At 40.8% G+C, this 26,287-nt stretch overlaps 3 protein-coding genes across 3 annotated transcripts in view; 1 reads left to right on the forward strand and 2 right to left on the reverse strand.

The window, feature by feature from the left end:
• Nucleotides 1–25,631, forward strand: part of LOC139469924 (sodium-coupled monocarboxylate transporter 1-like) — a 33,774-nt gene extending 8,143 nt beyond the window's left edge. The window contains exons 7-15 of the mRNA XM_071252282.1: nucleotides 4,883–5,015; nucleotides 12,802–12,890; nucleotides 14,739–14,851; nucleotides 15,470–15,537; nucleotides 16,296–16,382; nucleotides 17,339–17,556; nucleotides 23,394–23,494; nucleotides 24,220–24,338; nucleotides 25,103–25,631. Coding sequence (XP_071108383.1) covers nucleotides 4,883–5,015; nucleotides 12,802–12,890; nucleotides 14,739–14,851; nucleotides 15,470–15,537; nucleotides 16,296–16,382; nucleotides 17,339–17,556; nucleotides 23,394–23,494; nucleotides 24,220–24,338; nucleotides 25,103–25,297 — 1,123 coding nt within the window. The 3' untranslated portion in view covers nucleotides 25,298–25,631. The remainder of the gene's footprint in view (nucleotides 1–4,882; nucleotides 5,016–12,801; nucleotides 12,891–14,738; nucleotides 14,852–15,469; nucleotides 15,538–16,295; nucleotides 16,383–17,338; nucleotides 17,557–23,393; nucleotides 23,495–24,219; nucleotides 24,339–25,102) is intronic.
• LOC139468856 (uncharacterized) lies at nucleotides 1,553–3,287 on the reverse strand. Its single transcript, XM_071250990.1, has 2 exons — nucleotides 2,943–3,287; nucleotides 1,553–2,097 (listed from the first exon to the last, which is right to left on the reverse strand). Exons 1-2 carry the CDS (start codon nucleotides 3,007–3,009, stop codon nucleotides 1,553–1,555), a joined length of 612 nt encoding a protein of 203 aa, XP_071107091.1. The 5' UTR covers nucleotides 3,010–3,287.
• LOC139468864 (uncharacterized) lies at nucleotides 3,204–4,079 on the reverse strand. The gene has a single exon (XM_071250999.1). The coding sequence runs from the start codon at nucleotides 4,059–4,061 to the stop codon at nucleotides 3,204–3,206; it is 858 nt and encodes a 285-aa protein (XP_071107100.1). The 5' UTR covers nucleotides 4,062–4,079.
• Nucleotides 25,632–26,287: the final 656 nt, after the last annotated feature.

Here is a 26,287-nt window from a genome sequence, read left to right on the forward strand (position 1 = left end):
ACTGTCAGCTACCGCTTGACAAGACGACTTCCGCCGCCGGGCCCATATACGTGGCAACTGTTTGCCCCAACGTATGTTATTCTACGATTCCCCGGCTGAAAAGTCGGGAAAGACAAGGTTCCCACTGAGAAGCAGGTAACCCCGGAAAGGTTCCCGCTGAAAAGCAGGTAGCCTTAAGCACGAGTATTAATTTGGAAGCAAGTTAATTTGTTACTAGCAGTGTAGCCCACAAGAACCCCGCACACCTCGACATAGTTTATTGTTGAGACAGGTATTGCATATGTACAGATATACAGCTATTAAGAAGTCATGTTTATTTACATATATCAGAATCGTTTAGAAGTATGTACATATATACAAGCGCTCTGAAAACCTATTTTACATATGTACAGGTTTATTTACATATATACAATCCGCTCTGCTGGTACCTGTAATAGAATAAACGCTGAAGAAAAGAAGTGATTAGCATTCCAGGTGAAGAGGACACGTCAGGCTGAAAAGGAAAGAGAAAGGAGTGGCAAGCTGGGTGGGTGGGTGTGTGGGTGGGTGGGTGGGTGGGAAAGCGATTAGATATAGTGACACACGTGTGTACTTGGGGAAGGGCTGCTCGCGAATGACGGACTAACAAAGGGCGGGATGATGCTTGCGCGGGATTATTCCCCGGGCACGGTGCCGAGTGGTGGCCCGGGGTGATTGAGTTACGAGGGGTGATTGGGTTACAGACGTAATTAGCCCATGGTTTGGATACGCGCGATAAAGTCATTTAGTAGTTAGTACTAAATGTAATTATCCCGCGATATGCCAAGGAGAGGCACGGGCCACCGAGCCGTTGGTGCCCGTGCCTGTAATAAAACAGAAGATGAGATTGGGTTAAATGGCCGAGGGTGTGCAGGTACTAGTGGGCTACTTAGCTGCTAATTGTATATACCAAAAATGCTACCGTTGCCATGGCCACGCGCGTGGCCGACGGCAATTGCAGCTAGCGCTGCTGGCCTGAGACTGCTACCGCTGTCCGGCCCCCACGGTAGCATATTTAAACGCTACCATTGCTTGGCAACTCCCACGTTGCCAAAAGCAGCTCCACGCTGCTGGCCTAAGTCAGACTGCCGCTGCCCGGCCCCAGGTAGCCGGCCAAAGCAGATCACACTGCCCGGCCCCATTAGCAAAACCATTGTGCGGCTCCCGCCGCGGACCCAACTGTCAGCTACCGCTTGACAAGACGACTTCCGCCGCCGGGCCCATATACGTGGCAACTGTTTGCCCCAACGTATGTTATTCTACGATTCCCCGGCTGAAAAGTCGGGAAAGACAAGGTTCCCACTGAGAAGCAGGTAACCCCGGAAAGGTTCCCGCTGAAAAGCAGGTAGCCTTAAGCACGAGTATTAATTTGGAAGCAAGTTAATTTGTTACTAGCAGTGTAGCCCACAAGAACCCCGCCACAAAGCACCAGAGTGCTACCCCACACCCACGGCCACGCGATACGCGGAGATAGCATTGTTGCCCGGCTTGCTTATGCACTGAAAGGAAACACTAACCTGTGGAGATAATATCCTTACGGGCGCAAAACGAGCGCCAGGGCATGCAATAAATTGTCCGTAAACACACACAGTCCTTTGTCACTGAGGTGGACGCCCTCCCAGGCGTACCATGTCTTGTCAGATGCCAGGATCTGGGGATGTGGCACTGTTGTACCGCCGAGCTCTTTGACTCGGTTGGTCAGTCGGCGGTTGATATTCTTCCGCATCCCCTCGATCTTTCGTGGATCCCTGGCATCGTGCCAGTAGCGCCTGGGCAGCATTGAGGATACGATGATCTTGGTGTCAGGAAGCTGGAGTTGTATCCGAAGGATTGATGCCACCATGTCAAGGTAGAGTTGGCTGCCTTTGACCGAGCACAGGTCGTTGGAGCCCAGGTGAATGATGAGGGCTCTGGGGCTGCGCCGTGTCGCCTTGACCTGTGCATCCAGAATGGTGTCCAGCTCCTTCCACCTCATCCCCCCTCGTGCCAGCCATAGCATCCTCGGTTGGTTCGGGCTGGTGCCCTTCAGGAGCAAGTACTGCCGTGTCCTGGCCATGTAGCTGGATCCCACCATCCAAACTGTAAACAATAAGAAGTGTAGTAAGTACCATGAAAGACTATTTGATTTATTTGTGAAACATTGAATTTGTTGGTAGGCGTATGTAAGCATTGTAGCAATCTGATTTCCACCTGCCGTATTGTTGTATGAGGTGTTCAGGCACCCCGTTCATGGCTGCTGATGTGGCTGCCCCAATGCGGAAGGAGTGCGCAGAATAGCAGGCCGTGTTTATGTTGCTGTGTGCTAAGGCCTTTTTTAGGAGTGCCTGGAATTGGTACCTTGTAACGGGGGAATGGTCAAAGTGGACGAATGCTTGTTGTGGGCCGGAGGGGCGCGCCTCCAGGTAGTGCTTGATGGCGACTACCGGACATAGCGGATTACCTGGTATAGGTGACATTGTAACTGTTGTCCCCATCCTGTACTGATCAGACTTTGAGTGTGGTAAATGGATTGAAAGCTGCTGGGGGTTGCCCGAGAAGCTTAAATTCTGGATGGCGCAACCTGTTTTTGAGGGTCCAGTTTGGACGAGTTCGCTAACCCTAAAGAAACCGAAGAAGGCTGTGCAGTAGACTGCCTTGAACAGCCTGGCTTCATATGCTGATGAGCATACGTGAGGCAGATTGTTGGTTACTACCTGCAGCAGATCTGCAGTGATCGGTTTTCTGGTGTCTGGTCGGCCCGCTGATTTGTGTAAGCCGGTTACAATCTTGCCTACCAGGAAATGGTTTGTATAGTCGGTGAGCCCGTGGAATTTGTGGTGTGAAGACAGCGCTGCAATGTAAGTCTTGACTGTGTTAGGGGAGTGGTGAGTGACTGACAGATAAGCAATAAAGTTTACGACCTGATCCAGCGGGACTGGCCACACCTCTTGTAGCTGGTGTGCGGACCGGAACTGGTGCAAGGCATTGATGCCTGTTTGGTAAGTGGCCCATGTATTAGTAGACAGAGATTGTTGTAGGAGTCTGCCGGCTTCCTGCCTCAGATCAGCCATATGTTGCACGGGATAGGTGTGGGGTTCTGGTCCGCGGCTGGTGCTGCCTCTCGGAAGCGTTTGAGCTGAAACCTCGAGAGAGCATCGGCAATAGTGTTAGCAGTGGAACATACATACTTTGCCTTAAACATAATATTATATCGGAGACACTGCAGGATTAGGCGACGGAGTAGGCTCATCACTCTGGGGGCCTTGGTTGACTGCTTGTTGATTATTGTTACGACGGCCGGCGCCACCCGCTGCGTCTGAAAACAGCTGGAGGAAATCGCTGTCCACCCATAGTTGGTCCTGAAACACTGAAATGCCGTTATAACTCGTAAGAAATGTTAACCACATTTGTAGGTCTTCCTTGACCCAGCTGGTAATCCTAATGTGGTGAAATGGTTGCTTACCTTTGCTAAGCAGATCGATTAGCCTGCGGCTGAATGCCCTTGCCATTGGTATAGCCCTGCACATAAAGTTAAGCTTGCCTATGAGGGACTGAAGGGCCCTTTTTGTGACCTTGATGTTACCTGTTGACAGGATGTCTTGGATTTCCCTTGTTGCCTCCTTGATCTTGGGCTCTGGGATTCTGATCTGCATTGCAATGGTGTCGATTTCCAGCCCTAGGAATGTCAGTTTGGTTGTGGGGCCCACCGTCTTGTCGTGCGCAATAGGAACCCCAAGCTGTTCAAGTGTATTCACGCATCCGTTGAGGTTGTCTGAGCAGTGGCTGGTGCCTGCTGTGCCCCCCGTTAGGAAGTCATCCAGGTAATGCATGACCGGACACGTTGGAAGATGCGATTGCATGCACCATTGCAAGAAGGTACTAAACGTTTCAAATATGGCGCAAGATATGGAGCAGCCAAATGGTAAGCATTTATCGAAATAGAACTCACCTTCGAATCTGATGCCTAGCAGCTCGAAATCGGATGGGTGGACTGGTATAATTCTAAAGGCCGACTGAATGTCGAATTTTGCTAGTAATGCTCCCTTTCCCAGTTGTTGCACCATCTGGGTAGCTTCATCAAATCTGGCGTTAAAGTCATTTAGTAGTTAGTACTAAATGTAAATACTTCATACTCGTCTTGCGTTTCTTTTGCGTGTGAGTTTATATCAGCACGAGTTGATAAAAGTGGAAAAATACCGAGGCTTTTTTTCCACTTTTCAACGAGTGTTGATATATTTGATATCAAAAGACACGAGGGTGAGATTTTATTTATTATCCACCATTCTTCCAACTTTTTTCAGTTTGTAGACAGTAATAAGCAATGTCTTAAGTGTAAAGAGTACTGCTCACAGCGCCATTAGTGAATGACGTCACACAGGTCTGCAAAGCATTGTGATGCAATTTCATTGCAGCAATATCTACATTGTAGATATCGCTTGATCTCACCCAAGCGATATCTCCTGTGGGAGCCAGTTTGGGATGATAAAATGCAATCGTATTATAATAATTTAATAATAATGTATTGCTATAAAGTTAATATTTAGTTGTTTTATCTATTTATTTACTTACTTAAAGAAAATCGACATTTTTCGTTTTCCGTTTATGAGTTTGTTGGGTTTAATGCCGCAGTATTCCTTTTATATCGAGGCGTGTCAGCTTTATGTGGGAGGAAAGCCCGAAGGGATGCAGGCCTCAGACGTTTACCACTTCGCTGAACCCACGAGCACAGGTGAACCGGAATTCGAAGCCACAATCGTAGGTTTCTGGCGTACCAAGGGACGCAACTCTGCACAGCAAATCGGGGCACCTTAGACGACTGGGCAACCCCTGCCCCCTTTCCGTTTATGGGCCTCCGTGTTTATAATAATGTTTCTTGATTTTTAAGGACACTCCTTGTAAACCTGCCTGGACTCATATTCATAGTCAGCCTTTGCTGTATGATCGGCATCGTCATGTACGCCTTCTATGCCGACTGCCACCCCATCAAGTTCAACAACCTAATCAGCAGAACAGATCAGGTAGGGTTAATGGAATCAAACAATAAGGAATATATGTACTTTTTTTCCAACTTCGCGGTTCATACGTCCTGTTTTAGGTTTACTTCTAAGCTCAACCAGAAAAACGTTACCCAGACACACTGGTAACATGTCATCATTTAGTGCCTATTTTAGTTCAGTGTTAATTTGTCAACTCTTTATCTCGACACACTGGTAAAGTTTCAGCATTGTATCTTCACACTCTGGTAATATGTCCATTTTTTATCTCGACATACTGGTAGCAAATCAACTCTTTATCGCAACTCAATGATAATATGTAAACGCTTTATCTATACACACTGGCAATATGTCTGCTCTTTACCTCGACACACTGGTACTTTGTGAACGCTATATCTTGACACGCCAGTGATAGGTCAGCTTTCTATCTCCACACACTGGTGGTATGTCAGCTCCTTGTAACACACCAGTAACATGTCAACTTTTTCTCTCGACACACTGGTAGCAGGTCAACTTTTTATTTCGGCACAGTAGTGATATGTCAACTCTTTATCTCGACACACTGGTAATATGTCAACTCTTTATCTCGGCACAGTAGTGATATGTCAACTAAAGTTATCGACACACTAGTAATATGTCAACTCTTTATCTCGTTACACATTTGATATGTCAGCTCTTTACCTCGGCACAGTAGTGATATGTCAACTAAAGTTCTCGACACACTGGTAATATGTCAACTCTTTATCTCGACCCACTGGTAATATGTCAACTCTTTATCTCGTTACACATTTGATATGTCAGCTCTTTAACTCGGCACAGTAGTGATATGTCAGCTTTAGTTCTCGACGCACTAGTAATGTGTCAACTCGACACATCCACACACTAGTAATGTGTACATTCTTTGCCTCTGATAATAATGTCAACTGTTTATCTCGGCCTACTGGTAATATGTTAACTCTTTATCTCGACACACTGATAATATGTCACCTCTTTATCTCAACACACTGGTAATATGTCCACTCTTTATCTCGTTACACATTTGATATGTCAGCTCTTTAACTCGGCACAGTAGTGATATGTCAACTAAAGTTCTCGACACACTGGTAATATGTCAACTATTTACCTCGACACACTGGTAATATGTCAACTATTTATCTCGACACACTGGTAATATGTCAACTCTTTATCTCGACACACTGATAATATGTCAACTCTTTATCTCGACACACTGATAATATGTCAACTCTTTATCTCGACACACTGATAATATGTCAACTCTTTATCTCGGCACAGTAGTGATATGTCAACTAAAGTTCTCGACACACTAGTAATATGTCAACTCTTTATCTCGTTACACATTTGATATGTCAGCTCTTTACCTCGGCACAGTAGTGATATGTCAACTAAAGTTCTCGACACACTGGTAATATGTCAACTCTTTATCTCGACGCACTGGTAATATGTCAACTCTTTATCTCGTTACACATTTGATATGTCAGCTCTTTACCTCGGCACAGTAGTGATATGTCAGCTTTAGTTCTCGACGCACTAGTAATGTGTCAACTCGACACATCCACACACTAGTAATGTGTACATTCTTTGCCTCTGATAATAATGTCAACTGTTTATCTCGGCCTACTGGTAATATGTCAACTATTTACCTCGACACACTGGTAATATGTCAACTATTTATCTCGACACACTGGTAATATGTCAACTATTTATCTCGACACACTGGTAATATGTCAACTCTTTATCTCGACACACTGATAATATGTCAACTCTTTATCTCGACACACTGATAATATGTCAACTCTTTATCTCGACACACTGATAATATGTCAACTCTTTATCTCGACACACTGGTAATATGTCAACTCTTTATCTCGACACACTGATAATATGTCAACTCTTTATCTCGACACACTGATAATATGTCAACTTTTTATTTCGACACACTGGTAATATGTCAACTCTTTATCTCGACACACTGATAATATATCATCTCTTTGTCTCGTTACACATGTGATATGTCAGCTCTTTACAACGACACACCAGTAATGTGTTAAATCTTTGTCTCTGATAATATGTCAACTTTATGTCTCCATAGATTGGTAATATATCAACTCTATTTGTCGACACACTAGTGATGGGTCAGTTCTTTACTCAGTGGTAATATTTCATCTCTTAACCTCGACATACTAGTAATGTGTCAAATCCTTATTTGCATCTGAAGAAGAAGTCTTTATTTGTACCAAGGCCACTGGCCCATATACAATACATACATTTGAAATAGTGTGGTACATGAAAAAAGGTAATGTCAGGTACAAATTTACAGGTTTACAGGCTTTTCATAATTACGTCTTCTTTCATAGCTGTAATACAGGTATTTACATAGTTTTCCAAGTAATTGTTTACACGAAGATGACAGTAGCGTTTTAAATTTATGCATATTTGGATTATTGCAAAATGTTGTTGGTAAATACAGATGTCTAATATCGTTGTAATATTCACATTCTAAAGTAAAATGATATTCATTCTCTATACTTGTTTCACATATGGGGCAGAGTCGTAAACGTAAGTCAATATCAGCCCATCTACCTTCGTTTACCTTAAGTCTTAGTAGCCCGGCTCTAAGCCTTATCAAAACATTTCGATATTTTATTTCAGTAATAATGGAAAGGTATTTTTCTGGTTCCAGGAGACTTTTAAATTCTTTATACAGAATGTACCTAGAACTAGCCTTGATAGTACTATTCCATGATTGGTAAAACATATTTATCAAAACGTTTTTAAAACTATTCATGAATGATGGTTTGTCGCCAACAGCTTGACTGAGCCAAACTACTCCGAATCCGTGAGAAAATAATATGGAACGAATAGAAGAAGCATAGTTATGACGACCACACTTGTCGTTATATACAAGCATATTATAAGATTTTCTTGGTATCCTATCTTCGTCCATTTCAATCAGTTTTAGCCAATACTTTACAGAACGACACATAGCATTTACATGTAGTGGGTACCGACCGCATTCCCCATACACAATAGCATTTGGGGTTTGCAAACCAACGTTAAGAAACTTCTTACAAGCAATAATATGCACTTGTTCTATTTTTTCAAATCTGTCTACACCCCATATTTCCGCACCATATAAAAGAATAGGTTGAATCTGAGTATCAAATATTTTAAAGAAAACTGAAGTGTCAACAAAACCAATCTTCCGTAAATTGCGAAATATTTCCATTAAAGCTCGTTTACCCCTTGATGCTAGATCTGAAACACATTGGTTCATCTTTGATGTATATGAGAATACAAACCCAAGATATCTATAGGAGTTGGCGGTTGAAATACGTTTGCCTTTATAGAACCATTTCTCATGAACAGATAACCGCCCTCCTCGTCTAAATACAACAACACTCGTTTTATCTAAATTAACCGTTAATCCATGTGAATCTGCAAAGTTATCAAGAATATTAAGTTGGTTCTGTAAACCAGTTACTGTGTCAGAGACAAGAATAACATCGTCGGCAAACAATAATAATAATATTTCAAACAAGTCAGGAAATAATTGTACGCCGTGTTTCCCATGTGATGAAACATCATTTGACAGTTCATTGATGAAAAAGGAAAATAATAGAGGGCTTAATATACAGCCTTGTTTAACTCCGTTAGGACAATCAAAATATTCTGTATAAATGTTATCATTACATCTCACACACGCTTTCACGGAGGCATAGATTCCCTTAAGTGCTCTCATCATCTTTCCACCCAAGCCTGCATCGTGCAGACACTCCCATAGTTTAAGATGATTTACTGAATCAAAGGCTTTTTTAAAATCCACAAAAGCAACGTATAATTTCCCTTTTCTTTTCGATAAACATTTGTTAACAATTGCATTCAACGTGAATATGTGGTCAGCAGGAGAATATCCCTGTCTAAAGCCTGCTTGTGTCTCAGGTAATTTACTTCTTATATTAGCCCAGTTTGTAAGTCTAGAGTTTAAGACACTTGTGTAAACCTTACTAATTGTACACAATAGAGATATCCCTCTAAAGTTATCCGGATTATTTTTGTTACCTTTCTTATGTAGTGGAAGGATAATAGCTTTCGTCCAGTTCTGAGGGAATAATCCAGAATCAAATAACTTATTGAACAAATTTCGTAGGAAAGGAGTTATTACATTTTCACAACATTTTAACATTTCAATGGCCACGTCATCAACACCAGGGGATTTGCCATTCTTTAAACGATTTATAGCCTTGTGGATTTCTGAGTCGGTAATCGGCGACTCCAAAATACACTGGTCAATCTCATCAAGTATAAAATCTTCATCACATTGACATTCGACTTCAGCATGTAATACATCTGTACACTGAAAAACGTTTGTAAAATGATCAAACCAGCACTCTTTACTTATGTTATTCTTTGTTGCCCTAAGACCTGATATACTCCGTAACTCTTTCCAAAATGTGGTTGAATCAGATAGAGATAGCTTTAGTTTTGTTCGTGTCATAAATTGATAGTTTGATTTTGCTGTTCTGCAAACATGTTTATACTTGTTTCTCATTTTACAAAAGATTAACTTATTTTCGTTAGATTTCTTCTCTTTGAATTTCCTCATGTATCGCCTTGCTTCCAGTTTTGCTCGTCTGCATTCACTATTATAAAAACCCGTATTTCGGGGTGAACTTTTAACACAAGGTACCTTCATACAGTCAGCGGCACAAAGAACAACATTAACAAATTTTTCGAGGGCAAGATTGAAATCAAAAGTTAAAAGATCGATGAGCTCGTTGAAGGATGGACATAGATTTGTTATACTTCCTATAAACACATCACGCTTACGAGGGTTCCATTTATATTTGTGTGTTTTGGTGGAAAGATAATCATCACTTGTAGATACTTTAGGGAGAAATATGTCCAAATGTAGACATACAGGCATATGTTTTGACTCAACTCTTGTATCCACAAACATGGATTGACAACAATTGTGAACATTAACTGAACCTATAAAATAATCAATTACACTACATCCTTGATCTGCTATGTAAGTGAAACTACCCTCTTTGTCTCCAGTTGTCCTGCGGTTGAAGATATATAAATCATGAGTGAAACACAGTTCCAGTAGCTTACGACCAAAAGCGTTTACAAAACTATCACATGACTGTCTCTTTTCTACTGGAACGGGTGGTTCATCGGGGAATGCTGCATTGTTGAGGCCAGGTTTAATTAGTGTCTCTGGTGGGTTGTTTCCCCCGCCTACACGGGCATTCAGGTCCCCACAGATGATGACCTCACAGTCTAAGTCACTATGCTCAATCAACCACTGGTCAACCAATTCAATGGCGGTTGCCTTTTCAGCTGCAACGTAGAATGTTGAGCCGATGGGTGGAACATACATTCCGAATAATAACAGGTTTTTGCCAAGAGTTGAGAAATTATCAAATTTAATGCATACGACATTGTGTATATCTAATTCAATCTGTTGGCAGTGCAGGTCTATACGGGTCTTAACCAACAACGTTACACCGCCTGACAGTCTACCAGCCTTAGCTAGCCTATGAGCTTTTGCAATATATGTGTCATAAGCTGACAGCTGAGGTATGGATAATGCATAGTCAATAAATGTTTCAACTAGACATATAATTTCGAAGCCTTTTATGTAATCTAAAAAGTCTAGATCGTCTATTTTGGAAAGAAAACATTCAATATTCCATGTAACTATTTTGAGGTTTGATATGGAAATGGAATGTTCTGCACATGATAATTCAGAAGTGATGGTAGGGGCCGGGCCGTATCCCTAGCTACTGTCCACGGTAGCACTGTGCTCGGAATTGCTGTTGGGGGCGGAGTGGACAGCTCTTAGAGGTTGGGCATTCCGGGAAGCAGGAACAGTAGTGGTTGGTTTAGCATGTACATATTTCCGTGTCGATTCGTGTCTGGATGTGTTGTCCTGGGTACCAGGTTTTGTGACCAGTCTACCATTTTTGTAGTAGGCATCTAGGCCTTTGTCCCTCAGATCAGCTACAGTCTGTCTCTGGTGCTTGGTTAGGTCGTTAGCAACGCCTATAGCAACGCCCCTCAAGGTATGTCTGTGCTTCAGTACTATAATCTTCTCCTCCGTCAGAGAAAACTTAGCAATGAGAGGGCGGGGTTTATTGGGTTGCGGCTGTTTGACCCCTATCCGATGCGCCCGTATAATATCGGGGCGTTGCCAATCCTTTGTCTTCACATGCTCATTGAGCATAGTAATAACTTTATCCTTGCACATTTCGAAGGTCTCATCAGCTTCTTCAGGCACGCCATAAAATACTACGTTGTCCCGACGACTGAAGGCCTCTAACCTGTCGATATCAGAGTCTTGACTAGATACCTTTTCTTCAAGTTGTTCAACTTTCTGATAGAGTGCATCTATATCACTGTAGATAGTCTCCTGTTCAAGTCCAACCCTTTCTACCTCTGAGCGCACTTCTGAAAGTGAGTTCTCAAGTGATGAACACTTGCTGCTAAGGTCGGTTAGTTGTGATTTAATTACACTCATCTCGGTAAACAGAGACTGTCGGAAATCCCGTAGTTCTGCGAGGATATCTGATTTGATCTCAGTCTTTACATTGTTCAAATCTTCCATAGTAACAGGCCCTGGGTTGGTCTCAACATCACCAGAGAGTAGTATATGGAGTCTCGTTACATATCCTGCGATGCGGAGACCGTCACAGTTGAATAATGAAGTCGCAAAACATGGCCGACATGCATGACTTGTCACAGGGATAAACATAGTGACGTCACATACACTTTCGTGTTCATGTGGTAAATAACGATGAAGATCCTCAACGGCGTAAGAATGGCTACTTCCATATTACATTACAGTATCAACAACTCGGGTTAAACGAGATTCAGTTACATTTAAAACCTATATATGTCACCTCCGTCCTTTTATTGTGTAGAGCAAATAGAGCAAACGTTTGTTTGTTTGTTGTTTAACGCCGCATTCCAGCTATATGACAGCGTTCTGTAAATAATCGACTCTGGACCAGACAATCAAGTGATAGATATCGTGAGCATTGATCCACGCAATTGGGATACGATGACATGCATTAACCAAGTCAGCGAGCCCGACCACCCGATCCCGTTAGACGCCTGTTACGACAAGCATAGTCGCCTTTAACGACAAGCATGGGTTGTGGAAGACTCGTTCTGCCCCAGATCTTCACGGGTTCAAACGTCCTCAGTCGAAACATACGAAGACAGTTTAGGAAATAGTTCCAGCATTGAAAACTTCAACGATAAAATTATTCTATGCTTTATGTTTGAGGCGTAACCGTGTTCTTTTGGATACTTCCAATCGCGCTGTACAGCATAGGTTAAACTAGTAATAAAATATCAAGAACCTAGTGAGAGTCAAGTTTACGCCACGGTCATATACACATTTAGATGTGAGGCTTGGCTTATTGGTTTTTACGACGATTATGATTCAGCATATAACGCTAGCTGGTCATTCAGTTAAGGCTGTTTATTCAGTCACGTCAATGGGCTTATTCGTACGAACAGCAATACTTTGAAGCAGCTTTTATCGTCAAGACAGACCAAAATAGAATGTTCAATGTTCCGCTTGTATGTTCACAACACAACACTTTCTATTGATATGTCCTGAATTGGAAGGATGTGTGTGTATTATGTGCAATACACACAGGGTATGTATCATTGAAATCAGCAGTGTCACAGGAACATTAAATAGTAAAATGTTAAAATTAAATTGATAATTGCTAAAATAACATTTCCTGCTTAATTGTATAATTTGTATATTCAGCTCCTGCCCTTGTATGTAATGGACATCTTGGGCCATATTCCCGGAATACCTGGAGTGTTTGTGTCGTGCATCTTCAGCGGAAGTTTGAGGTAATTTATCGTATTCTGACATTTCACAATTCATAATTAATGTCATTTTCGCCTGTATAGGCTACACCGAAGTATTCATGGGATATAATCATGGGTGGTCCAATCACTGTCGTGCGTCCCTCAGGCCTGCCAGAAACCCATGATCGTGGAATCAGATTCGCACAAGTTAAGTTAGCACAATAGCGCGCTAGTGGATTTCACCAAACAGGTAAATAGAGGTTATCACGCGAGTGTGTTTGTGGATGGTAAATATCCTGCATCAGGAATAAACATTGTATTTAGCGAGCCTTGGCGTGCTAAATACATAATGGTTATTCCTAATACAGGATATTTACCATTCCCAAACAGACAAGCGTGATAACCTCTTTATCCTATAATGTCATCCTTTTATTCTGTGCTTGAAAATCGTTTTCCTGGAATGCGCGCATTAATATTTATTACGTCACAGGGTAAGTGATGTGTCAGTCGGACAGTGACAGTAGCCAATACAGTTTCAACTGAAATCTGTTTCTTATACAGTGGCGAAGCAACATATACGCAAAACAACAATTGTTTTTAGTTGCCTTTCGCGGTAATCCATCGTTCTTTCCGCTTGAGTAACTGCACTTTGTCAAAGGGAAGCTACTCTAACCCTAGTCTATGAGACGTCACGGCCACGGTCAGACGTTGTTGACAGTCGGCCTGCCCTGTCATAACGTTAAGAAGTGCAGTCAGATGTACACACAGCGACGAAACGAAACAAGGTAACAATTCAAACATATTTCGGCCAAATCCAACTATTTAAATTTGTGGAAAAGGTTTCAAGCCACAGAGTTCTACAAGCTCAGATATGGCTACTGATCCCGCTTGGCTAGGCCTAGTGCCCTCGCAAAATTGGTTCGAAATTTATATCTTCAAAGTTGCCATAACTTATAAAATGCCTTAGCAACGTCACAGCAAGACACTGATTTTCAGTATATTAGACTGTTCTTTTGATAATGATAGCAACTATCCCTGTAGTTTCTCCAGATTCCCGATGGTTAATACTGACTCGATCGCCGAATGACAAGGGCGACGCCATGTTTGTTTATAAACACTGAAAGTAGTCCCTACTTGACCTTTGATATTTGCATCTCTATCCGCATATGACCCAAACGGATATCGTTTTCATCCGTTGGCTTTATCCTGCCGAGAAACCTACCCATTATACGAAAAACGTCTAAGATCAGCATCAATTAAGGCATCACGTCAGGTGGCCCTGGTATGAATACCGTACGGTTCAAATCGGCCTTTTACCAAACTCACAAACAATTGTTTAGCAAGATAATCACCGTTACCAATCAGTAGTGAAGTGTTACTTGATATTAACAGTTATTTGTTCCTGCGTTTAGATTGTTTGATATAAAGTATCTGTTTCATTAGACATTTTGAAATATGTTTTTTGGTAAAATTGGTCAGTCTGAACATCCAAAATGTCCGCTCAAGACTTTCCCTAAATTGCTACCCTAAATAACTTAAATAACTTATATGTATCGAGCGAAGAGAAGGTGTCTGTGTGTGTGTGTGGGGGGGGGGGGGGGGGGGGGGGCGTCACTAGAGCTATTTGTGTAGGCTAGTGTATTGCTGTTTGTGACTGGCACAACTAACTTGTGTTTACCATCGATTACTTATTATTCAAAAATAGCATTTCCATCTCTTTGTTTATCAGTGATATTCTCTGAATGGTTGAGTAGTGTCACATCGGCATTTTAATCTCTCAATGAACACGATTCATCAGATGTGATTTGAAATTTCACTACACTCAATTATCCTCGTTCAATCACTACATTTCCTACACGTGCCGTCAAATCTTCCTCTCTCCCTCCTCAGCACCATATCCTCCTCCTTGAACGCCCTGGGAGCCATCATTCCCTGCGACTTCATCAAGCCATGCTTTCCCTACCTTTCTGATAGGTCCATGACCATTCTTTCGAAGGTTACAGGTAAGTAGGAAAAATCCATATTTTTGGTTGTTTGACGTATGGCGTAAAGGTCATCTGATCATATTCATGCATATGAACATCAAAATGTATCTGAGCAATACTCATATCGTATGTACACATGGCGAGCCGGTTTCACAATCAGTGCTTAGAAAGCTCCTCATGAAGAATCCGGACAGGAGCAACATTGGGACACTTCGGAGGTGCCCTCCTTGATGAAAGTAATAGGTACATGTATAGAAAAACACAACGATCGATGGATGGACAATTGGCGGACGACGGCTACAAAAGGACAACACGCCCTTCCACCTACGTTTCAGAAACAACTATTTGAGGAATTAAAAGTATATCTGACGGAATCATCGTTAGCGTTAGTACGTCACACCAAAGACTCTGGTACACTGTTCGATGTCCATTTCTGGTGTCCCCCGTGATGACGTGGTTGAAATAGTTTTAATAGTGGTGTAAGACATTATTCAGTCACATTACACAGTCACTGATCTTTTACCAAAAATATTCAGATTCGGCTAGTACTATTATGCTTGTGATTTAGGAAAGTGTGTGAAGTAACACGTGGTTTCTCATGTACAGTGTCTAATATTTACTTATTTATTTTTACAGTTGTCATATTCGGGGGTGTTGCTATTGGCCTCGCCGCCCTCGTCTCTCAACTTGGGTCTGTGCTGCAGGTATGTTCACGAATTACAGACTGCCATTTTTAACTGCATGCAGAGTGTGTTAGTTTAAGGAAGTATTTGTTATAACCCAGATGCCTCTGCTAAATATGCCCTGAAAGATCCCGAGCGATTCAGGGGCACAGCTGATCAAAGGCAGATCTGCAGTACAATGTTGTCTTTATAACTGATATGAACTGTTGTTTAAGGCCGTCGACATAAATAATCTATCTTTATCAAAGCGGGCTGTAGATAATCGAGACTGACTGATTGACAGCCATGAGGTACTATTCTACCCGGTACCTACGGGGATCATAGTACAAGGTGGTTCTAACGTGTGGCACTGTTCGCCGACTTCGTCTATGACCAATCATCGGCCATCATGATACATCTGACTGTGTTTTATTGCTAACTGAGGTGTAAAACGTCCATTCCTTTATTCTGTATTAATGTCCAAACAAAACTCTTCTGGAACTGGTAACGATGGTTACGAACGTAGCTCGTGGAGACGAAACCATCAACTTGGAAACATAGAAGCTGAACGTACTTAAAGTAAACTGTTCGCATACATAATCTGTAACATACATTTACGTTAAAGCGGTTTGGATGTGTTATCAGATTGTCTCAAATGGCTGCACGATTGTTGATGTGTCGCTAGGCACTCATGCAGGTCCAAACAGTTTTGAAATGAATATCAGGTGGTAACGAAATAATCGTTGAAGCATATTATATACACAAACCCAACTGCTCACCAAATACTTGTCTTTCGACAGGCATCTTACACTGTGTACAGCATCATCAATGGTCCGTTGTTTGGGTTGTTTATTCTCGGCATGTTCTTCCCCTGGGCAAACGCATGGGTAAGTTTGTTTGTTTGTTTGTTGTTTATCGCCGCACTCAGCAATATTTCAGCTATATGACGGCGGTCCGTAAATAATCGTGTCTGGATCAGACAATCCAGTGATTGACATCATGAGCATCGATCCACACGAAACAAAGATCTCTGATATACATTTTGTACAACGGTGTCGTTGATTAAATATTTCTATTGCTATCACGAGTGTCAGAAATGCACTATCCTATTATACCTTTACATAAGGCCAGACATTCCGTACAGCACCGCTCGACTTGTATCGCTGTTTCTAAAGTGAAATCGCAACTCAGGCACAAAAACTTCATATCTTCATTGCCTGGGGTGATTATGCTACCGATCACAATACATGACACCTCTAGTTATTGCTATGAAATAATATCGACCGAAACCTGTCGACTTTGAAAGCAACTGAGCACAAAAGGAAGACGTCAGACCCACACAGAAAGGGGGGTGGGGGGGCGATTGCGCGGAGTACAAAGAGTAAAGATGTAAAGACTTGTACAGAGTGTCTGGCCTTATGTAAAGGTATAATAGGATAGTGCATTTAGAAATAGAAATATTAGAGAGCTTATTTTCTGGCGTTGACGATTTACATTTACATGCTGAATGGTGTAAAATTTGTATTTATGACTTCTTATTCATTTGTAACACAATTATCGTTATAAATTGTATTTTTATATCAGTTTATGACATATAAAAACGTTCCCATTTTACAGTTTTCCTAGGAGTATGTGTTAAGCATTATCTATTGTAAAGGGTTGGGGTAATGATAATATCTTAGTAGTGTTGTAACAGGTTTCTCATTTCATATATGCAATTTAAAGTTTGATAGGAATACAAAGTGTATCCAAAGTTAGTACAGAAAGTATCAAATCTGGGCATGTAAATATATATGCAAATGAAAACTAATGTATGAAATTATTGTATATTCACACATTGTAGGGAGCGTTTGTTGGCGCTCTGACCTCCTTGACCTTCATGTGCTGGATCGGATTCGGTGCGTTCGCCAACAAGGTTTCCACTGCCATACTTTCCCCTGTCTTCACACACGGCTGCAACTGGTCCGTCACAACGACGGCGATGACTATCACAACAACGCTAGGGACTACAACCACACCTTCTACCGGCTCCACCGAAATGACAACGGTTGCAGCGTCAAGGTATAAAAAGTTTCCGCGAGGCTCTGAAATTCGTTTGACACAGTTGCGCCCCTTATTGTGCACGGATTCGCTGAAGCATGTATAAATGTCGAAAACGATGATACACTAGTAAATGTACTCATGGAAGCCAACACCGAAACTCACAATTTCACATGTACATAGAACAGAAGGGAATGGAACCTTCCTACCTATGTATTCCTTCCAGCTGTCTGTTCATACCAATGTACATACATTCTTACTTTCCAGCGATCCGTTCATGTCGATGTACATGTATTCCAACGTCGTTCACACCGATTTATTCCTTGGCTACTTTCCAGCGATCCGTTCATATTACAGATGTATTCCCACTTTCCAGCGATCAGTTCATATTGATATATTCCTACTTTCCAGCGATCCGTTCATATTGATGTATTCTACTTTCCAGCGATCCGTTCATATTGATGTATTCCTACTTTGCCGCGATCCGTTCATATTGATGTATTCCTACTTTGCAGCGATCCGTTCATATTGATGTATTCCTACTTTGCAGCGATCCGTTCATATTGATGTATTCCTACTTTGCCGCGATCCGTTCATATTGATGTATTCCTACTTTGCAGCGATCCGTTCATATTGGTGTATTCCTACTTTGCAGCGATCCGTTCATATTGATGTATTCCTACTTTGCAGCGATCCGTTCATATTGGTGTATTCCTACTTTGCAGCGATCCGTTCAAACCGATATATGCGATTCCCGACGTGGGTACAATGTGTGAAGCCCATTTCTGGTGTCCTTCGCCGTTATATTGCTAGAAATTGTTAAAATGGCTTAAAACCATACTCACCCACTCACTGTTCATACCAGTGTATAGATATATATATATTTCTACTTTCTGGCGACCCGTTATAACCGAGATGGCCCTACTTTCCAGCAATCCGTTCATAACGATGTACATGTGTTTCCACTTTCCAGCAATCCGTTCATAACGATATACATGTGTTTCTACTTTCCAGCAATTCGTTCATAACGATATACATGTGATTCTACTTTCCAGCAATTCGTTCATAACGATATACATGTGTTTCTACTTTCCAGCAATCCGTTCATAACGATATACATGTGTTTCTACTTTCCAGCAATCCGTTCATAACGATATACATGTGTTTCTACTTTCCAGCAATCCACTCATAACGATATACATGTGTTTCTACTTTCTAGCAATCCACTCATAACGATATACATGTGTTTCTACTTTCTAGCAATCCACTCATAACGATATACATGTGTTTCTACTTTCTAGCGATCCACTCATAACGATATACATGTGTTTCTACTTTCCAGTAATCCACTCATAACGATATACATGTGTTTCTACTTTCTAGCGATCCACTCATAACGATATACATGTGTTTCTACTTTCCAGCAATCCACTCATAACGATATACATGTGTTTCTACTTTCTAGCGATCCACTCATAACGATATACATGTGTTTCTACTTTCCAGCAATCCACTCATAACGATATACATGTGTTTCTACTTTCTAGCGATCCACTCATAACGATATACATGTGTTTCTACTTTCTAGCGATCCACTCATAACGATATACATGTGTTTCTACTTTCCAGCAATCCACTCATAACGATATACATGTGTTTCTACTTTCCAGCAATCCACTCATACCGATATACATGTGTTTCTACTTTCTAGCAATCCACTCATAACGATATACATGTGTTTCTACTTTCCAGCAATCCACTCATAACGATATACATGTGTTTCTACTTTCCAGCGATCCGTTCATATTGATGTATTCCTACTTTGCAGCGATTCGTTCATATTGATGTATTCCTACTTTGCAGCGATTCGTTCATATTGATGTATTCCTACTTTCTAGCGATTCGTTCATATTGATGTATTCCTACTTTCCAGCGATCCGTTCATATTGATGTATTCCTACTTTGCAGCGATCCGTTCATATTGATGTATTCCTACTTTGCAGCGATCCGTTCATATTGGTGTATTCCTACTTTGCAGCGATCCGTTCAAACCGATATATGCGATTCCCGACATGGGTACAATGTGTGAAGCCCATTTCTGGTGTCCTTCGCCGTGATATTGCTAGAAATTGTTAAAATGGCTTAAAACCATACTCACCCACTCACTGTTCATACCAGTGTATATATATATATATATATATATATATATATTTCTACTTTCTGGCGACCCGTTATAACCTAGATGGCCCTACTTTCCAGCAATCCGTTCATAACGATATACATGTGTTTCCACTTTCCAGCAATCCGTTCATAACGATGTACATGTGTTTCCACTTTCCAGCAATCCGTTCATAACGATATACATGTGATTCTACTTTCCAGCAATCCGTTCATAACGATATACATGTGTTTCTACTTTCCAGCAATCCGTGCATAACGATATACATGTGTTTCTACTTTCTAGCGATCCACTCATAACGATATACACGTGTTTCTACTTTCTAGCAATCCGTTCATAACGATATACATGTGTTTCTACTTTCTAGCAATCCACTCATAACGATATACATGTGTTTCTACTTTCTAGCGATCCACTCATAACGATATACATGTGTTTCTACTTTCCAGCAATCCACTCATAACGATATACATGTGTTTCTACTTTCTAGCAATCCACTCATAACGATATACATGTGTTTCTACTTTCCAGCGATCCACTCATAACGATATACATGTGTTTCTACTTTCTAGCGATCCACTCATAACGATATACATGTGTTTCTACTTTCTAGCGATCCACTCATAACGATATACATGTGTTTCTACTTTCTAGCGATCCACTCATAACGATATACATGTTTTTCTACTTTCTAGCGATCCACTCATAACGATATACATGTGTTTCTACTTTCTAGCGATCCATTCATAACGATATACATGTGTTTTTACTTTCCAGCAATCCACTCATAACGATATACATGTGTTTCTACTTTCTAGCGATCCACTCATAACGATATACATGTATTTCTACTTTCTAGCGATCCACTCATACCGATATACATGTATTTCTACTTTCTAGCGATTCGTTCATACTGATGTCCATGTAATCCATGTAATCCTACCGATGTATACCTACTTTTCAGCAATCCGTTCATACCTATGTACATGTATTGCTTCTTTCTAGCGACCTGTTCGTATCGAGGTATTCCTACTCTCCAATGATCGGTTCCTACCGATCTATCTCTACCTCTCAGCGACCCGTCTATACCGATGTATTCCTACTTTTCAGCTATCCGTTCATACCGATGTACATGTATTGCTTCTTTCTAGCGACCTGTTCGTATCGATGTATTCCTACTCTCCAATGATCGGTTCCTACCGATCTATCTCTACCTCTCAGCGACCCGTCTATACCGATGTATTCCTACTTTCCAGCGGTCCGTATATTCAACTAATTCCTCCTTTCCGGCGATCCATTCATACCGATGTGTTAAGTCTTACTTTCCAGCGGTCCGTTCATACGAAATATGGTATATATCTATTCTAATTTTTATTTAGTAGTTGTGTAGGCCAACAATTTAGGGTCGACAGAAGACAGCATGACCAAACAGCGATTCATCACAGGGTGTAACAACATGGCTGTATCTCTAATTAAAGAGTATTCTCGGTTTGACATTAAAATGTTAAAATTTAGATAAGGCGGGATAGACATCAAACCTTCCTTGAATATACTGCAGGCGAAGGCTAGCATTTGCGTTGCATAATTGAGTGAGTATGGTTTTACGCCGCATTTAGCAATTTTCCAGCAATATCACGGCAGGGGACTCCAGAAATGGGCTTAACACATTTTACCCATGTCGGGAGTCGAACTCGGATCTTCGGGGTGACGAGCGAACGCTTTAACCACAAGGCTACCCGACCGCCCATATATGCGTTACAAATTAACAAGTAAATATATTCTTCCTCCACATAGCCCATTATACATGCCTTACAAAACCGCTGGTCTCTGAGCGACAAAATCCTTTCCATATCCAATAGAAATCTCTGCACAAAGCTGAGTCGATTGTACAACTGATAAATAATATTCCACAGTGAAGGTTGATTTTAAAAGAACATAATGCTGCTTCTTTGAGCCAACAATAATTGAGTGAATACGTACTACAATCACTCCTAGGAAAGTTGACCGCCTCCGTGGTCTTGTGGTAGAGCGTCCGCCCGGGGAGCGGAAGGTCCGGAATACGATCGCCGGTCGCGTCATACCAAAAGATGTTAAAAAATGGTACTTGTTGTCATCCTGTCTGACGCTCGGCATTGAGAGGCTAAAACAAGGACTGGTCGGCTCGGAGTCAGTATACTGTGTCTGAGTGAGGTGTTCATATGCATGTGAAATTGCGACAGTATCTCAGTGAACTAGCACTATAAATTGGTATCAGTCCGGACAAGCACAAGCAGCCAAACACACACACACACACACACACACACACACACACACACACACACACACACACACGCGTGCATGTACGTCGCTATATAAGTGCAATAATCATGGAGGCGACGGTAAACCCAACCTCACCTCACCTCACCTCACCTCACCTCACCTCACCTCACCTCACCTCACCTCACCTCACCTAAGAAAGTTAATACGCTTTTGGAGACCAGTGTCAGCAATAAGAGTAATGTTGTCCGCAAACAACAGAAAAAGGTTTATCAGGTATGGGTGGAATTGGATTCCTTGAGAAAAGATGCGATTTCCTTTGCTAAATCATTTATGAACATATTAAATAAAATCGGACTCAAGATGTATCCCTGCCGAGCACCATGGTAACATTCAAAACTGTCGGAAAAGTGTTGGTCATATTCAATACGAGAATACAAACATTTATAGATAGATTTAACGGTGTTATACATCTTTGAAGGAATCCCATTATCATTTAAAACCATCCATAACTTAGTCCTTCTATAGAATCAAACGCTTCAGAGATGTCCACAAAGAGAGTATATATTTTTCTTGTATATATAACGCTGAATCACTGATTGAATAATGAACATGTCATCTTTTGTAGAGTAGCCTCTAAGAAAACCTGCCTGTGATTCCACTAGTTTATCATATGCCTCACTCCAAAAATGTAATCTTGTATTGAGAATGGAAATATAAACGTTGAACGTTAATAACTGCATAACTTTTAAAACAAACATCTTTGCTAATATTCCTTTAATGCATTGTGCTGCATTACACAAGAGATTCGTGTATGACACAATTTGACTAGAATTGATAAGATCTATACATTGGTCAAAGATAGCTAGCAAGCTTGCCGTGAGAAGATTATCACTAACAATCGACTCTTTGTTATCATCCCAAACATAACGGTAGCTGTCACAATTTGCACGTGCTTCACACATACACTCATCCGGCGGTGGCTGATCACGATACTGAAATCTACAGATGAGTGGCATGTGCTTCGATTCTGACCTAGAAATGACCTCAAAATGGCTACATAATTGTAAACGAGGTAGTTGATGATACCATGTAGTCTACACCATATATCAGGACATGTAATCCTACTTTCTGGTGCGGTCGGGTAGCCTAGTGGTTAATGCGTTCGCTCGTCACGCCGAAGACCCGGGTTCGATTCCCGACTTGGGTACAATGTGTTAAGCCCATTTCTGGTGTCCCCCGCCGTGATATTGCTGGAATATTGTTAAAAGCGGCGTAAAATCATACTCACTCACTCACCTACTTTCTAGCGATCTGTTCATACCGATGTATTCTTATTTTCCAGCAATCCGTTAATGCCTATGTATTTCTACTTTCAAGCGATCTGTCTTCATACCGATGTACATGTACTCCTACATTTCAGCGACCCGTTCATACCTATGTACAAGCTATCCTATCTCTACTACACGCCGACGGCGATGGCAGTGCTCGTCATCGTGGGAATGGTCGTCAGCCTCATCACTGGTCTGCTACTAATGCTATAAATCATCCATAAGATTTACTGAGGAGCCAAAGAATCTAGTTATACCTAGTTAATTCTATAATGTGTTTGATTTTCAGTTGAAAATATCTTAAGTTACCGGTATTTTATATGTAAAAATACTTTACTGGCGCTTAGTCAGCTCTCAAAGAATACTTCGACATGTTTATATTTATAAATATTATCTGATTTCTAAAAAAAAAAATGAATCCTAAACATGCATAATACACAACTGCTGATGGGTATCTTATAACCTTATCATTGAAAAACAATACATTTGCTTTTCTTTGGCGCAATTTACAACATTTAAAACATGATAGGGGTCAATTGGTTTCATATTCATTTCTTACTCCAATCTTCATTGAACCAATTTTATTGTTACACACAATTACCCAGTCACAGATTACCTTTTACAAACTGTTGCAGTAATGAGTGATTATTTAATAGACAAAATCATATTTCAACAAAGATTCTTTTAATTTTCAATTTCATAAAAAAACAATTCAGTATATTTTTGTTAAAATAACCAATGTCGATATTTGCTGTGATTAATGATTTCAAGAGACGTCTATATCTTAACTAAAATTAGATGAATTTAAAGAACCTATATAAAATCTCTCGGTGATTTCCTTCTGTTTTTTTCATGATGCATACGAGAATTTAGTAAATAGAATTCATCAAACTTATTGTCATTTTTGTCATGTTTAAGGTCCGAGACGTCCGGGGAGTATTGACCCTCGTCTACTCTGCCCTCTGTTTGACCGCCTCTTCCCTTGTATGCCAGAAAAGATACTCAGACCTCTCAGATGCGGGGTCAACCATAAAGGGGTAGGTCACAGCATACGTGTAACCTAATGCCACCCTGCAGTCAGTCATTTATTCAGGTGTGTATGAGCAGGTCAATTTCGTGGACGTGAGGAGTTAATAACACCTTTCACCCAGTGACAAACACTGACACTGACACACTTCTCGTTGTAGAACAGGTCTCGCCCTTACAAGTCTACGCGTGGTGAGTGGTAGGAGAAAAGTGCAGTGTTTGACGTCCTCCCTTGACGAGAGATACCCTTTGATAGTTTTACATGTGTTCAAGAGACCGTGGTATAGATTCTATACGGCTGTAGGTGGAGTATCATCCCACATTAACCCTACTGACAATACCAGGGAGTGGCTGGATTTACTTGTCGTCCATACTTATATGCCAAAGTCAACATTATACGAAGTATGCTGCAGATCATGGCCGTTACAAAAATCCTGGAAAAATTTAAGTTGTCCTCAAAATGTATTTACAGAAACATTCGTTCACTTGACATGCCTTGTGTTCTTAAAAAGATGTTTTGCTTCCCGTTTGGCTGAATAAACTATTTTGTCTCAGCTAATAATCCCATCTCACTTGATCAGAGCCTTCTGCCATGATCTTTTCCGTGGTAATAGAGCCGTCCTAAGTTACCCCCATCGTAGAATGATTATCAGGGTGAATCTGGCCAATCAAAGGGACGCTTCTCTTCACAGACGAGTGGTCTTCCTGTACGCTTTCCCTTGTACAGCAAGCTTTACATTGGCTATCAAAGTTAACCCTTTCATTCAACTTTCAGAAGTACAGGAAAGAGGTTTATAAAGAAGCTGACAAATTACCAGAGAAGATTCAACCCGTTAATGAATACGACGTTGAGACGAAGTCGCCCACTGACGTGGAAGCAGTTGAGGTGAACGGTGGCGCCATCAATCAAGGATTTGTCCCGATAAGCGAGAAAACATCGGATCCGGAAGTATTTGTTACACATTTGTAGGAGTTGTCTTGAATTGTTTTTAAATCCCAATTTCATCTTTATTGTAAAACATAATATTATGGTCCTTGTAAAGCGATTTACCAAATGAATTCATTTGTGAATGTTTTTATTTGCTATGGCAGCTTGAACTCAGCTTGGCAGTGACAAACGTCTGTACATACTGAAACTAAACAGCCTTATTGTCGAGCTGATCATATAAACGTATTGTACATGCATCAGTCACTTAAACTACATTGCTTGTAGAAGGACCATCTTTACAATTACTTGGTACAAAACTGAACAAAGCTAATTTCGATAGGCTTACTACAAACTGCCGGATTGTTACATTTGCACATTTATGATGTGTGATAGTGAATCATGAACACATGCTAATGATTTAGTCGGAATCGAACAATGGAGATTGTGGAAATGTCTTTGTTGCTTTTATTATGTGATTTTAATTTATATATAATGTTAAAACATATCTACAGTCATGACAATGAAGTAGAACCCTATTAGACAATCACATTTAAAACGCACTTCTTAAATGCTGTACTCTCTTTGCTGAGATATTAGCGCATTGCCATCATAAGTTATTGTTGAGTCATGTTCTGCATGTAGTTTCTTTTAGATTATTTTTAAAGCTCTTGGAATATGGTCACTTGCTCAAAAGTATGTTTTATCTTATTTTATCATGTACTCAGTTTGTTTTAAGTAATATTTTTGTACTCCCGTAACACATGTAAAGTTTATTTTATCGTTTTCTTTTATTTGGGTAATACATTTTATATATTGTGCATGTTACTCGCTTTTGGATTTTCTATATAATGGCTACTTACAAAAGTAAAGGCACTGAAGAATTAAACTTGTGTTGTCAATTGATAAAGTCTTATAAAATGTAAGACTATTCTCAAAATGCATATATATCGCCTTGTCTAATAATTAGATTCCCCAGCTTAGGTTTCGTTATGTCAAAAAATGTAATGTCAGTTGCTAAAACAGTATGCATAA

The sequence above is a fragment of the Haliotis cracherodii genome, unplaced genomic scaffold (assembly GCF_022045235.1).
Source record: "Haliotis cracherodii isolate W230 unplaced genomic scaffold, xgHalCrac1.p SCAF_2, whole genome shotgun sequence".
NCBI lineage: Eukaryota > Metazoa > Mollusca > Gastropoda > Lepetellida > Haliotidae > Haliotis > Haliotis cracherodii.

Bases quoted from the DNA above. Each gene is read 5' to 3' on its own strand.
- LOC139468856 (XM_071250990.1), bottom strand. From the start codon at position 3,009: ATGGGCCACTTACCAAACAGGCATCAATGCCTTGCACCAGTTCCGGTC. The intron at 2,098-2,942 runs GTGTGGCCAGTC...TATTGTTTACAG, and splicing joins CCGCACACCAGCTACAAGAG to TTTGGATGGTGGGATCCAGC.
- LOC139468864 (XM_071250999.1), bottom strand. From the start codon at position 4,061: ATGGTGCAACAACTGGGAAAGGGAGCATTACTAGCAAAATTCGACATT.